The 13307-nt window shown below is 40.2% G+C and overlaps 1 protein-coding gene across 1 annotated transcript; it reads right to left on the bottom strand.

Annotated features, from left to right (window-relative positions):
* Positions 1 to 773: 773 nt before the first annotated feature.
* LOC147614946 (uncharacterized) lies at positions 774 to 3847 on the bottom strand. Its single transcript, XM_086780253.1, has 2 exons — positions 3684 to 3847; positions 774 to 2586 (listed from the first exon to the last, which is right to left on the bottom strand). Exon 2 carries the CDS (start codon positions 2564 to 2566, stop codon positions 1175 to 1177), a length of 1392 nt encoding a protein of 463 aa, XP_086636379.1. The 5' UTR covers positions 2567 to 2586; positions 3684 to 3847; the 3' UTR covers positions 774 to 1174.
* Between the last annotated feature and the right edge of the window lie 9460 nt (positions 3848 to 13307).

The following is a 13307-nucleotide window of genomic DNA, read 5'->3' as shown; positions in this document are numbered from 1 at the left end:
CCATTTTGGTCAACCGGGGAGTTGAAGTTCACGTGTGAAAGCACATGAGACTCGAAAGCACGGCGTTGCGGGGCCCTCCCTTTTGTGTGAAGGTGGGTGCCAAGTACCCATCAAAAGCAGCAAAAGCAAAAGCAAAAAAAGACCCACCAGTGCCCTCACATGAAGAGAAAGCCCGTGTGTGTGCGCGTGTGTCGTAGCATCACATGCCGCATGCGTGCCTGTATGCATGGAGCACAAGTGTGTGTAGCATCATATGTATGTACATGCAGGCTGCAGCGCGCGCGCACACGCGGTTGTATGTGTATGTATGTATAACAGCATACATGCATTATACATGCTGTGATAAATGTATTTAAATTTCTACCACGGACCACCATGCCCAATGCCCATGGTTGGCTTATCGCCTATCACCATCTCTAGATCACTCATTCACTTTCACATCGTACCCTGGCAACCATAGCCCCCCCATTACCTTCACATTGAAAGAAACCCTAGCACACCCTAATAATGACTGATAAATCCTAAAATAAAAAATATAACATCCATCTTTTCAATTCGGTTTTACGTTTTATTATCCTCAACAGTCTGCCATAAGCTACACATTGATACACCAAAATCACCCACCACAATTAACCTCAATACACTACATTAACCTAAGAGCCAAACCATTGAGTGAGTCAAGCCTTGTACAGCAGGAAGCTTATATAATTGATTACTTACTAGGAGGCCACACCGTCACCTTTACTGGGCAATCAACAAAAGGATTTAATGCCTTTATTTTATGATGCCTGTCGCATACTATACACATTAACATAAATATAAATTGATTGATTACAAAAACTTAACCATATAGGGGGTTATAAGCTAAGGTTAAGGGCCTTATCTCTGTACATGCTGCAATCGTCAGCTGCTTATCCAACAAAAGGATTTTGACCAAAAGGCAATCCCATCATAAACTTGAAAGAATGAAAATGCAGGCCCGCCTTTCTGGTCCTGCAGTGTAAGAGACTTAAGCACTCTACATAATTATATAGCCAGGGTCCCACCATTATAAACATCTCTGCTGTTGATCTTCAATGCATTAATGCCCACCCCTAATCCAGCTCATAAAAATATGTTAATCCCTCCCCTGGGTTTCTAACCTCACGAAGATTAGCACCAAACATGTGAATAACTATAGAAGAGGTGTAGTAGATGAACCATAAGATGAAAGATCGGGCCATGATGAAGTGTTGTTCCAGTAATTAGCATCTGCAGAAGGTTCTAGAAAGCCCTCTTGACCTGGCCAACTCTCAGCAACTGGCTTGTAATTATCTGGCATTAGTCCAGGTTTGGCTAACTGCTGTAAATGCTGCTGCATTAGGCCCTCCATAGCCTGGTTTTCAAAAGGCCGCAAAACCTGCGGCTGGCCCCTCAATATTTGCCCCTCCTGTTGATCATGAGTGATATTATTTTGATTAGCTAGCTTAACCTGCTGTTGATGATGGGTTTTCCATTGCCCGTCAACTTGATTATTGGAATTCTGGCTATCAAGAGCTAAGCTGAAGCTGTTTAAGATGTCATTACTGTCTGTAATTACTGTGGAGGGTGTTGTTGATGCAGAGGGAAGGTGAGGGTTAGAGTAAAGATGAGGATTACGCTTAAGATCTTGACCAATTGCAGCAGGATCTAGCAGATTAGGCTGCAAACTGGGCTGTTGCGGGTAATTAACTGCATTAAAATCAAGCCCCAATAGCTCATTTGATCTGAGAGACAAAGCTCCAAAGCTAGAAAGACGGTTTCTGAGAGAAGCAAGTGTAGAGGGGGGCGATGAGGCAAGGTAATTGGCAGCTGTTGATGATCTGCTTTGAAGGTTTAATAAGCTTAAGCTTGTATGAGCAAGGGGGCTTAAGCAGGGATTAGCAAGAGGGTTTAAGCTTGGATTAGTAGATATTTGGCCAATATGATCAGCTAAGCTGAGAGTACTGGGCTGCATTAGGGGGCGAGATCCATCGACGGAATTGATATTACTGTCACGATGCAGTGTGTAATAGAGAGATGTCGGAAGGGCTCTCGACGTGCTTTCCGGCAAAGCTGCAGAAGGCTGCAGCACGACATTGCTGACTGACGACAGATCGTTCTGGCAACGGTGCACAGTAGAGATATGCGCAGTGGGGACAGTGATCGTAGCACTGTTACTACTGGCGCTGTTGTCGGCGAGCCTTTGCTTGGACGGGGTGGAAGATGAAGACGTCAACGACGTACGCTTGTTTTTCCGGCAGCCCCCTCCGACAGGCACGTTACGGAGGACACCCCCCTTGGTCCAGTATCTCCGGCAGTTTTTGCAGAAGTGGCGGGGCTGCAGCAGGCTGTAGTTGTTGTAGTAGCAAAACTTGGTGTTGAGAGAGTTGCAGCGCGGGCAATTAAGCACCGGACTTGTGTTATTACTTCCATTATTTTGCGGATTAATACTGTTATTAAGCGGCTGATGATCACCACCCACACCTTCTCCGGCCTTCGCTTGCCGCTGCCCAACAACCATTCTGCCGTTGTTGGCTCCGGGCCTCGACCCTTCCCTATCTTGCATCCGCACTTGTCTCCTTCAGTCTGATCAACACACACACACATACAGCCAAACCAGCTAATTGTAAGCTAGTCCATGCACAATCTTCATCTAAAGCACAATCCCACAAACCTTAATCCGCGCACACACACACATGACAGCCGACAATCATTGACCAAACCAGCTAATTATAAGCTAATTACAGCCCACTGCAACCCTTAATCAATCTAATGCACAAGCTCACAAACCTTAATCAACACACAAAAGCCCACTTGGATCCTTCAATCTGATTAATGCAGCAACGCTCACAATTCAATTATTACAGTCCATAACGTAATATGAATCCAATACACAAACCCACAAAGCTTTATCGATCCAATACACAAGCTCAAAATCCTTAATCAACCCTATATACACAACCCTGCAATCCTCAATCAATCCAACAAGCCCGCCCACAATCCTCAGTTAATTAGCACTCTAGCTCGCAAAATCCTTAGTAACTCTAATACACAACCGTGCAATCCTCAATCAATCCAACAAGCAACCCCACAATCCTTCATTAATTAGCACTCCAGCTTGCAAAATGCCATCCTGATACCGAACTACAAGCTAATCAACCTACATGTTAATTATTCTTCCCAAGATTATACTACATAATGTCATGGCCAAGCTCATACCACACATCAACCTTTGCTTTCCTTATCAACCCAAATTGCCAAAATTTCATGCTCAAGATGCACTCAAACTTCAGTCTTATCAACTCAAACTCAAAGCTTAACTCGAGATTAACATGTGTATCCTCCATGCTGAAGTTTATACTCTAACTAATCTAATTTCTTAAACCGATCGAGTGTTAATCTACATAAATCTCAAGCCAAAACGCTTACTGCAACAAGCTCTGAGCTTCCATGCTAGAACTCTTCAGAATGGCACAAGCTTGCACGAATATAGTTGAATGGAAGAATCAAACGAAAAATTAATGTCATGCCGGAGGTGCTGTGCGACTTAATTACCGACATAGAAGAGTTAGTGTAATGGTACGCTCAAGTTAAGGAGAGCAACTAAAGCTAGGGGAATTATTCAACGAAATACAGCAATGAAACTATGGTGTTTCTGCATGCGTAGGGCAAGAGAGACTTACGGGCGTGGGAGAAGAGATGGGATTGAGGGCAGCGACAAGGAGTAATCCTGAGCAGACGATGATGAAGACTGAGTGCAAGGAAGTTGGGTGTTGGGGTTGAGAAAGGTGTGCTGAAGAGGGTGAGCTATGGAGATGGCGCAGCAGTGGTGAGAGAGAGAGAGAGAGAGAGAGGGGGAGGGAGAGGAGCAAAGACATGATGAGCTGGTGGGATTGTAGAGTGGACATGGCCCCCACGGGCCCCTCCCAGTTTGCCCCCCACGTGTCTCCATCCCATTTGCTAGAAGCCATCTCACCGTCCCTCAACGTCTTGTCCAGCTTTGGCCTGGCATGAACCTAAACCCCACCATTTCATCCACGAATTTGTTAAGCCTCTTGAATCCTCACAACACCTTGATGAGCATTAAGGGTGCCACATCCACGTGTAGAAGGCTGCATGTGTCCAATTTGGCAAGGAAGCCTCACCTTGTCCGTGCACACATGAAAAAAAAACAACAAACTTATGCGTTTCTACTGCCAAGACACATTTGCTCCACTTTTCTCGACGTGTCAATGAGAGTGGAGGACAAGGGATGTAGGTTGAAACAAGGGTGGGTGCTTGAAGTGTAAACCCCCTTAGGTTATCCATGATTCTACTCATAAGGAACTCTAGCTCTACTTTTAGGACCCGAAGATGAAACCAGGAAGCATGGAATTGAAAATGGTGGACCAGTGAGATGAACCATGGCCGTTGAAGGAAGGCGAGTTACGGGCTGGGCCGATGTGATCATGGAACCGAGATGGATGGTATTTGACATGCACCGAGCCACGAGCTACAAGCCGTGAATTGGCATGAGACACAACATATTTTTGTTGTGCAAGAAAGACACATCACATGTCAAACAACCTTGGGAGCCAGGTTGAGATGAACATGTTATGGAAAGACGACAAATCTTGGGTCGTTATTGTTGGCCTAGGGTGGGTCTTCAAACTTAGACCCGTTACACCCATTCATTAGACATAAAATGCATTCGAGAGTGTGATGAAGAACCTCATTTCTCCTAATTGTGTGCTCTTTGTGAGCACTTCAACCCATGTCATGAATCTTCAAAACAAAACAACCCAAATCTTGAACACATGATTTCCATGTGGGTGTGTCTCTGATTGGTCCCAATCAGTTATGCATCAATTGTGCCAAAAATACCACAAGGCTCCCGATGAGCAAATCCATCAGATGATTACACAAATGATCATAGCAACACATTATGAGATGGGCCACCTAAAGGCAAAGATGGCATGCACTAAAAAAGCTTAACACCCATTTGAGTTGTATATATGTCGGCAAAGTTATTGTGAATAAGATTAGATCATGAAATTGAAATGCATAATTCTATGTTTTTGATAGGGAACTTCTTTGAAAATTAAGAGCATGGCATAAAAATGTGGACAACACCAATAAAATATCAAGGTCTTTTGGTTTGTGCATAAACTCTAGTACTTCCCACCATAAACTCAAACAACTTGTGTACTTATAAACTAAATCATGCATTTTAATGTTCAACCATTATGTTTGTTTTTACATTTTAAAGTGACACTGGTATTAAAACTTGTAAACATTGTGTGTGTCATACTTTACCAAACATGACTTGCAAGTTATTTACCCACTGAGGTGGCATAGATGCTCAAAGAAAGTGGTTGGAGCTAGAAAGCCTAGATGCATTGATTTGAATGGCATCAATAATTAAATTGAAGTAGGTCTTTAGGCTAAGAATGCTTTTAATCAGAAAAGAATGTAATTTCCCTCATATTATAGCTTGCACTCACATGAATATTACTTTGTCTTTGTTTGATTATGGTTAAATGCATCTCTAGTATGAAATATAATGCTCACCCCATGCGTGTTAAAATTCCTTTGAAAATGGAGAACTCAAGTATGTGGCACAATATGTGGATGAAAGATACCTAGGGAGTGTTATGCAAGAGACAATCCCATTAAATTGTTTTCCTCTACAACTTGAGGTGAAGGTACTTCTTTGGTTAGTAATTCTTAAGATAAGAAGCAATTATTTTGGGGATTGAATATGAAAAGAAGATTTTGTGATGCTTTTTTTTTAATGTAATAATTCTGCCTATTGCTGATGCATGTGACACACAACAATACTAACACTATTGTTAGAACTCATGAATTTCTTATTGTGGGGACATAAGAGTATGTTTACATGAGTGTGGTATCCTTAATAAAATTAAGTGGCAAATAAATTTACTAAAGCATATGTGGAAAACCAACCGCCCAAAATCTAAATCACTTTCCTTGTGCTACCAAACTCATTGTCACTAGAAGCATCAGTTTGTGTATGTTGGAGTGTGATTCTTGATACCCTAATAAGTTGATGTTCATGTTGGTGACTAAGCATATATCACCCTACACATGTGAATCACAATTCATCAATCAACAAGTCCACACCTTAACTTACCCCCTAGCTAATGACATACCACAAAGTTGCAACATTTAACAGTTATGGTTGACTATCAATCAATAAGAATTGTGCTATGTATTGATACACCAACAAATAAGCTACCTAACTATTCCTATTTTAAGATCATGTTAATTATATCATTCAATCATAAGGTATGGTTGACTATCAATCAATAAGAATTGTGCTCTGTTGATACACCAACAAATAAGCTACCTAACTATTCCTATTTAAGGATCATGTTAATTATATCATTCAATGTGAGGCTTCGGCTTAAAAATCACAATACAATTCAAAGAGAATAGAATTTGCACAAATTTTTGAGGCAGAAAGAGAACAACTCTATATATAATCAAGAAAGTTCTTACAACAATTTTGATATGAAGCACTCTTGGAAGAAAGAGCTCGAACCACCCGACCACCCTTGAGCTATCTCACTCGCACTCTCACTCTCATGAACAACTCGCACTCACACTCACACTCACACTCACACACGCACTTTCACTTTCACTCGCACTCACAATCTTCTTCTTCTTTGGTTTTCTCTAAGTTCCTCTTCTTCCCACACGAAAAGCCAAAAGTAGCCCTTTTTGGGCTTTCTCTGACCGCGTGCCATATTTTTGGCGATGTAGTCCTTTTTTGGAAAAGCGTGTTCAGGAAGCCTTCTTCACACGCGATCATCATTCCCATGAGAATACATTTTTTTAAAACACTAGGAAAACGGCCTTTTCTCATGGTGTGCCACTCATGCCTTGGTGACCCGATGAGGATGCTCAATAGCTCATCTCGAACGTTCCATCCTCCTCTTTAACTTTGTTCGTCCAAGGCTAAATCTTTGTCCTTGACCTTCATTTAGGACCTGCAATGTCTCGACACGAAAACCTATACATTTTTAGCACAAAACCACTCAAAAATCACTTTGGAGTCACCAAACAGATGTGAAATAATGCGAATCACAAAATTTTTACTCGAGCAAAGTTGTTCTATGTACAAAATGGAAAAACTCTCTCATACAAAACTTCTCCTAGTTCCACCTCTAACCTAATCAAAACTCACCCATGAAAATGGCAACTACCTGAAAATGACCAAAACCCACAAAAATTCTTGCAACACAAAATTTTGTCACAACACGTTAGATGTCCTAACAAAGCATTCTACACACTTTCTACAACATGAATTTCTAAAAAATATTTATATGAAATTATGAAGCATCACATTCAATCATAAGGTAAATAAATAGTTACATTCAAACTTTAACCATAAAACACCTCAATTGACATCACATTATAATCAATGATTAAATTAAGTCATTTAATCCTACAAAGACATCTAAAATGTTGACACTTTACTCTATACATGCACGGTTGTGAGCATAAATTGGTGCTGCTTATTTAGAGTTTCAAACCTGCTATGCTCATAGTAAGGAAATTTGTAAATGAAATGTGAATCTCGGGCCTGCCAAGAGAATGTCGGGGAGAGGGAGAGCTTGAGTTCCTTGCAAGCAAACACAGACATACAAGAGAGAGAGCTTGAGTTCCTTGCAAGCAAACATGTATGTATGAGTGTTTGAGTTGATTGGTTGGTCTACTCACTGAACGTTGTGCATAGCAAGATAAGTGATGGTCCAGTTAAGATTATGATTGGTTGGTGTACTTAGTGAACATTGTGCTGCATAGCAAGATGAGTGACGGTCTAGATAAGATTATTGGGAAAAATCTTGATAAAAACAACTTCTAGATTTGGAAGGATCACATAATGAACTTCTTAAGGTAAAGGGCTTTGTAATTTTGTGTGTGATGGGTGAGGAGATGGAGCCAAGGGTTCCAATAGTTAATTCTGCTCAACTTATAACACATAGAAACTGGATAGAAAGAGCATTCAAAGTTCTACATTACTTCTCGATTTATGTGATGGTGGGGATAAAATGTTATGCCATATCTAGGATACAGACAATACCAAGGTTGCATGGGATACATTAGTGAAGTTGTACCAAAAGAAGATGCATTTAAAACAAAAGATACATAGTGTGACATGAAACAACATGGCCTTAAATGATTGTGCAAGATATTAAAGGATGTGCATACACACTTGCATCTATTAATGCACCTATAGGGAAGATGATAATTTGGTTCCCATTACATTGAATGATCTTGGCAATAAATGAAACTTGGTTTAGGTGCATCATCTAGTACTACTGGTGGGCATGTAAGGGACTAGAAATATTACACTTAGAGAGGTGCAAGAGGTGGGGGGATCTAGTTTGAGAGGATGTATAGGTGGACGTGGTTGGCATGATAGGCCCCACCACAACAACAATAAGATTCACAACCATCATTTGGTGCATGCGGTGGTATAGGTTTTTACTCTCATGCTAGAGGGATATCTGCATCTCGTGGTAGAGGTCATTGGCCACAACAGCAGAAGATGCATGGCATTGAGTGTCATTATTGTGGTAAACTTGGACATAGGCTAGAGATTGGTACAAAAAGCAGAATGATCTTCACGGTGGTAGAGTGCAACATGGCAACTATGCATCATCTATCAATGAGGGACATATAGATCATTTATTTGCTATGAAGCATGTGATGGGCACTATGATGTCATGTAAAGAGAGTGATGAAACATGGTATATGGATTCAAGTGTAGCAAACCACATGACTTGCCATGGAGAGTGGTTGGATAACATGATGCTTGTATAAACTCAGAGATATGTTGCTACTGGTGATGATACGCAACATCCTATTACACATGTTAGTAGTGTACCATTGAGGGTGCATGATGGCAGAGCGAAAACCATGTATGAGGTGCTATATGTGCCACCTATTACAAAGAGTGCAGCGTCTAGTGGGACAAATGGTAGAACAGGGATTATAGGTGAGATTCAATGAGCATGGATGATTTGTTAAGGACTTTAAGCATGGCTATAAATTTATTGCCAAAGGTTAAATATAAGGGATCTTGTTTAAGCTAGATGCAAGCACACTAGATTTCAAGTCAGCCGTGTTTTCTCACAGTCATGGGATAAAGCCAGACATTGATATTTGGCACAAGAGGATTGGACATGTGAACATACAAAAGCTGAAATCTATGCAAACAAAGGGTGTTGTTGGTGGTCTTACCAAGATTCAAGTATGATGGGAGCACACACCTATTTGTGATGCATGTTAATTTAGGAAACAAGCAAGGTTGCCATTTCCCAGCTATAGTTAAATGAGTAGGAGACCACTTGAGGTTGTGCATATTGATATTTAGGATCTCACTCAAATCCAATTAATAAATGGAAGCAAGTACTACATTACATTTATTTTGCTAATTTCAGCACGATGACATGGATTTACTTCTTGAAATAGAAGACTGAAGCATTGGGCAAGTTTAAAGAGTTCAAAGCACTTGTGAAAAAGCAATATGGTCACTGGATCAAATGTTTAAGGATAGATGGTAGTGGTGAGTATACCTCACATGCATTTGATGGGTTCTTGAGAGAACATGGTATTAGATGGCATCTCACATGCTTGTATACTCCTAAACAAAATGGGTTTCTTGAGAGAGAAAATAGAGTGGTAGATGAAGAAGCAATAGAATTGATGAACGAGAAGAGTATGACATTGTATTATTGGGTAGAGAAATGTGGTACAATGATGTACATCTTGAATAAGATACCTATAGTTGCCATACATGAAAGTACTCCTGAGATGAGGATGATAGGTTTTAGGCTCGACATTGGACATTTGAAAGTTTTTGGATGCATTGCTTATGTGCATGTGCTAGATGAGAAGCGGAGGAAGTTAGATCCAAAAGATGAAAATGTGTGCTCATTAGGTATGTAGTGTGCACAAGATAGAAAAGCGTACAAATGCTACAACCTAGTGACAAAGTAGGTTCTTATTATAAGTAGAGATGTGATATTTGATGAGATCGCTAGTTGGTATAAGCAAAGTGAGAGTGTCAGATTGATGATATTAATGCAAATGAGGATATACACTTACCTTTGGAGGAGTCCACCACTATGTCTTACCCACATGAGATATTTAATAGTGACAATGTGTCCCTGGGTAGAAAGATTGAGGCATGAGGTGAGCACTGAGAGTAGTGCATCATCGGACAAAGCTAAATTTTTTTTTGAAGGCATTGGAATTGCGAATGCAAGTTGTGACTCATCTAGTTCAGAGAGTCTTGATGATGAGCTAGGAATCCCAATGGTAAGAACTCCAGGTGTAAGGAATGATAGGTATTTACCGCCACATGTCAGAGCTCAGGGAGCTCATAGTGACCCATAGCCATTGAGGAGGAGATCAAAAAAGGTGAGATACTGAGTATAGAGATTCATATATAGTGGGCATGCGATGTATTACACATATATGACATCTACGGTTAAGAATGTGGAGCCTTCTTCTTTTAATGAGGCTACTGGCAAAGAAGCACGAGACAAATCTATAGATAAAGACATGGATACTTTGGCACATAATGATACATAGGATTTGGTTGAGCTACCAAAAGGAAAGAATGTGATTGGATAAAGGGATAAGGCAAGGCTGGTCACTCACTAAGGATTATGCATAAACACATGGACTTGATTATGATGAGACATTTAGCCTAGTGGCTAAAATGGCTATAGTAAGATCTGTGATTTCATTGACTGCATCTAAAGGTTGGGAACTTCATCAAATGTATGTTAAGAACTCATTCTTGAATGGAGAGTTGCAAGAGGAAGTGTTTATGGAACAGCGAGAGGGTTTTATACACCCAAAATTTCCTACATATATATATAGATTGAAGAAAGCATTATATGGGCTGAACCAAGCACCATAAGCATGGAGTGACAAGATTAGCAGATATCTCATAAGCATTAGATTTCATGGGGGGAATTCAGATTCTTTACTATGTGCTAAGAAGATAGAGAATGATATGGTGGTGATTGTCATTTATGTGGATGACTTGATAATTATAGGTGATTGTGGGAATGGCATTGCCAATGTGAAGGTAGCATTAAGAAACTGGTTTGACATGAAAGATTTGGGAAAGATGAGATTCTTTATTGACATTTCTGTTATCATGACATCACATGGTATTTGGTTAGTGCAAAGGCAACTTTGGATATGTTGGCAAAGTATGGCATGAATGGATGCAAACCTATGAGGACACCATTGGAGCAGAACATAAAGCTAAGGGTTGATCTTGGTGATGAGTTGGATGATGTTACTATGTATAGAAAGATGGTTTTGGTAGCTTGATTTAGTTGACCATTACTAGACCAAATTTAGGTTATGTAGTGGGACTAGTTAGTCAGTTTATGTAGAGTCCCAGGAAGCCACATTTGGGTGTTTTTAGGATCATGAGATATGTGAAGACCAATTCCCATTATGGTTTATTCTATAAGCATGGAAAAGATGTGATGGTGTATGGCTACACAGATACAAATTAGGTAGGTAGTGCTTATATAGTACTATGGCATGAATGGATGCAAACCTATGATGACACCATTGGAGCTGAACATAAAGCTAAGGGATGATCTTGGTGATGAGTTGGGGATGATGTTACTATGTATAGAAAGATGGTGATTGTGGGAATGGCATTGCTAATGTGAAGGTAGCATTAAGCAACTGGTTTGACATGAAAGATTTGGGAGAGATGAGATTATTTCTTGACATTACTATTATCATGACATCACATGGTATTTGGTTAGTGCAAAGGCAACTTTGGATATGTTGGCAAAGTATGGCATGAATGGATGCAAACCTATGAGGACACCATTGGAGCAGAAAATAAAGCTAAGGGCTGATCTTGGTGATGAGTTGGATGATGTTACTATGTATAGAAAGATGGTTGGTAGCTTGATTTACTTGACCATTACTAGACCAAATTTATGATGGAGGGAAGCAAGTACAATTTCTTATGAACATGAATTATGAAGATGAAGAACAAGAGCATGATGTGCCATAAAAGGTAAGCCACTCCCTAAGTCATAAAAATATCTTTTGGATGAAGCAGTACCTACAGCCAACGTTGAGAATGCACCTTAAATATATTTGCAAATCCATAAGGTTAGAGGAGAAATCCGGGCATGGAAAAATCTTGTGAATTTCTCTTCATTTATGGAGATGGATAGTTAAGTTGAGCTTCCCCTTCCAGAAGGCTGCATGCTCTACATCACCTTGTGAGGCTAAGGCATAATGGATTCTATAGGATATGGGAGTGGTGCAGAAGGAACCTATAATGCTACAACATGACAATTGGAGTTGCATGGTCATCGCTTAGAATCATGTGTTTCATGCTTGCACGAAATATGTGTAAGCTCATCATGTTTAGGGCAGTCAAATGGTCTATTGGCATGTTGAGGATGCAAAACCAAATCTATGAGTGTTTGACTAGTTTTTGGAAGTTCTAGCGATTAGCCTAGGAGCTTATATATAGTCATAGACTAGAAACATACTTAAACTTGAGTCAATAAGGTTGTGGGGAACCTTAGAGTGAGTCTAGAGGGTAAAATAAGGTGATTTGGATGCTTTAAATGATATGTATAGTGGGCAACCAAAAGATAAATAAGGTGATTTGGATGCTTCAAATGATATGTATAGTGGTGGGCAAGCAAAAGATAAAAAGCATGCACACTAGCAAATGTTTGAAAAAAGTTAAGCCAAAAGTTGTAGAGAAACAAGCATGGGAAATATGTAGCCACATGAGAGTCATTTGCAGAGAATTAGAGAGTGTTTAAGCTGCAAATTCATTGTACTATGTGTGCCTAATCATTAGCAAGTGATTAGAGGTGATTTTTCTGTGTAAAATCTCTCTAAAATATGTAGCCACAGGAGAGTCATTTGCAGAGAATTAGAGAGTGTTTAAGCTGCAAATTCATTGTACTATGTGTGCCCAATCATTAGCAAGTGATTAGAGGCAATTTTATGTGTAAAATCTCTCTAAAATTTTCTCTTCCTCTCCCTTGGGACCACGATTCCTATTGATTTTGACCTGGTGTACTCCTCTTCCTCTTTGACCTTCTAGCTCTTCCTCTTTGTCCTCTTCCTCTTAATTGACTTCTCCCTCTACTTGTATAGTGTAACGACTCCTAGCAACCTCCAAATGAAGATCCTCCCTGTAAATTGATCTCTTCTTGAGTCATCTCATGCACCGGCTCTTCTAATGTGGGCAACACATCTCTAGTTTCTATTGTAGTATT

The sequence above is a fragment of the Cibotium barometz genome, chromosome 41 (assembly GCF_041138505.1).
Source record: "Cibotium barometz isolate CiBa-2024 chromosome 41, ASM4113850v1, whole genome shotgun sequence".
Classification (NCBI taxonomy): domain Eukaryota; kingdom Viridiplantae; phylum Streptophyta; class Polypodiopsida; order Cyatheales; family Cibotiaceae; genus Cibotium; species Cibotium barometz.
The sequence above is the reverse complement of the archived record's forward strand: the minus strand, read 5'-3'. Positions and strand labels throughout refer to the sequence as shown.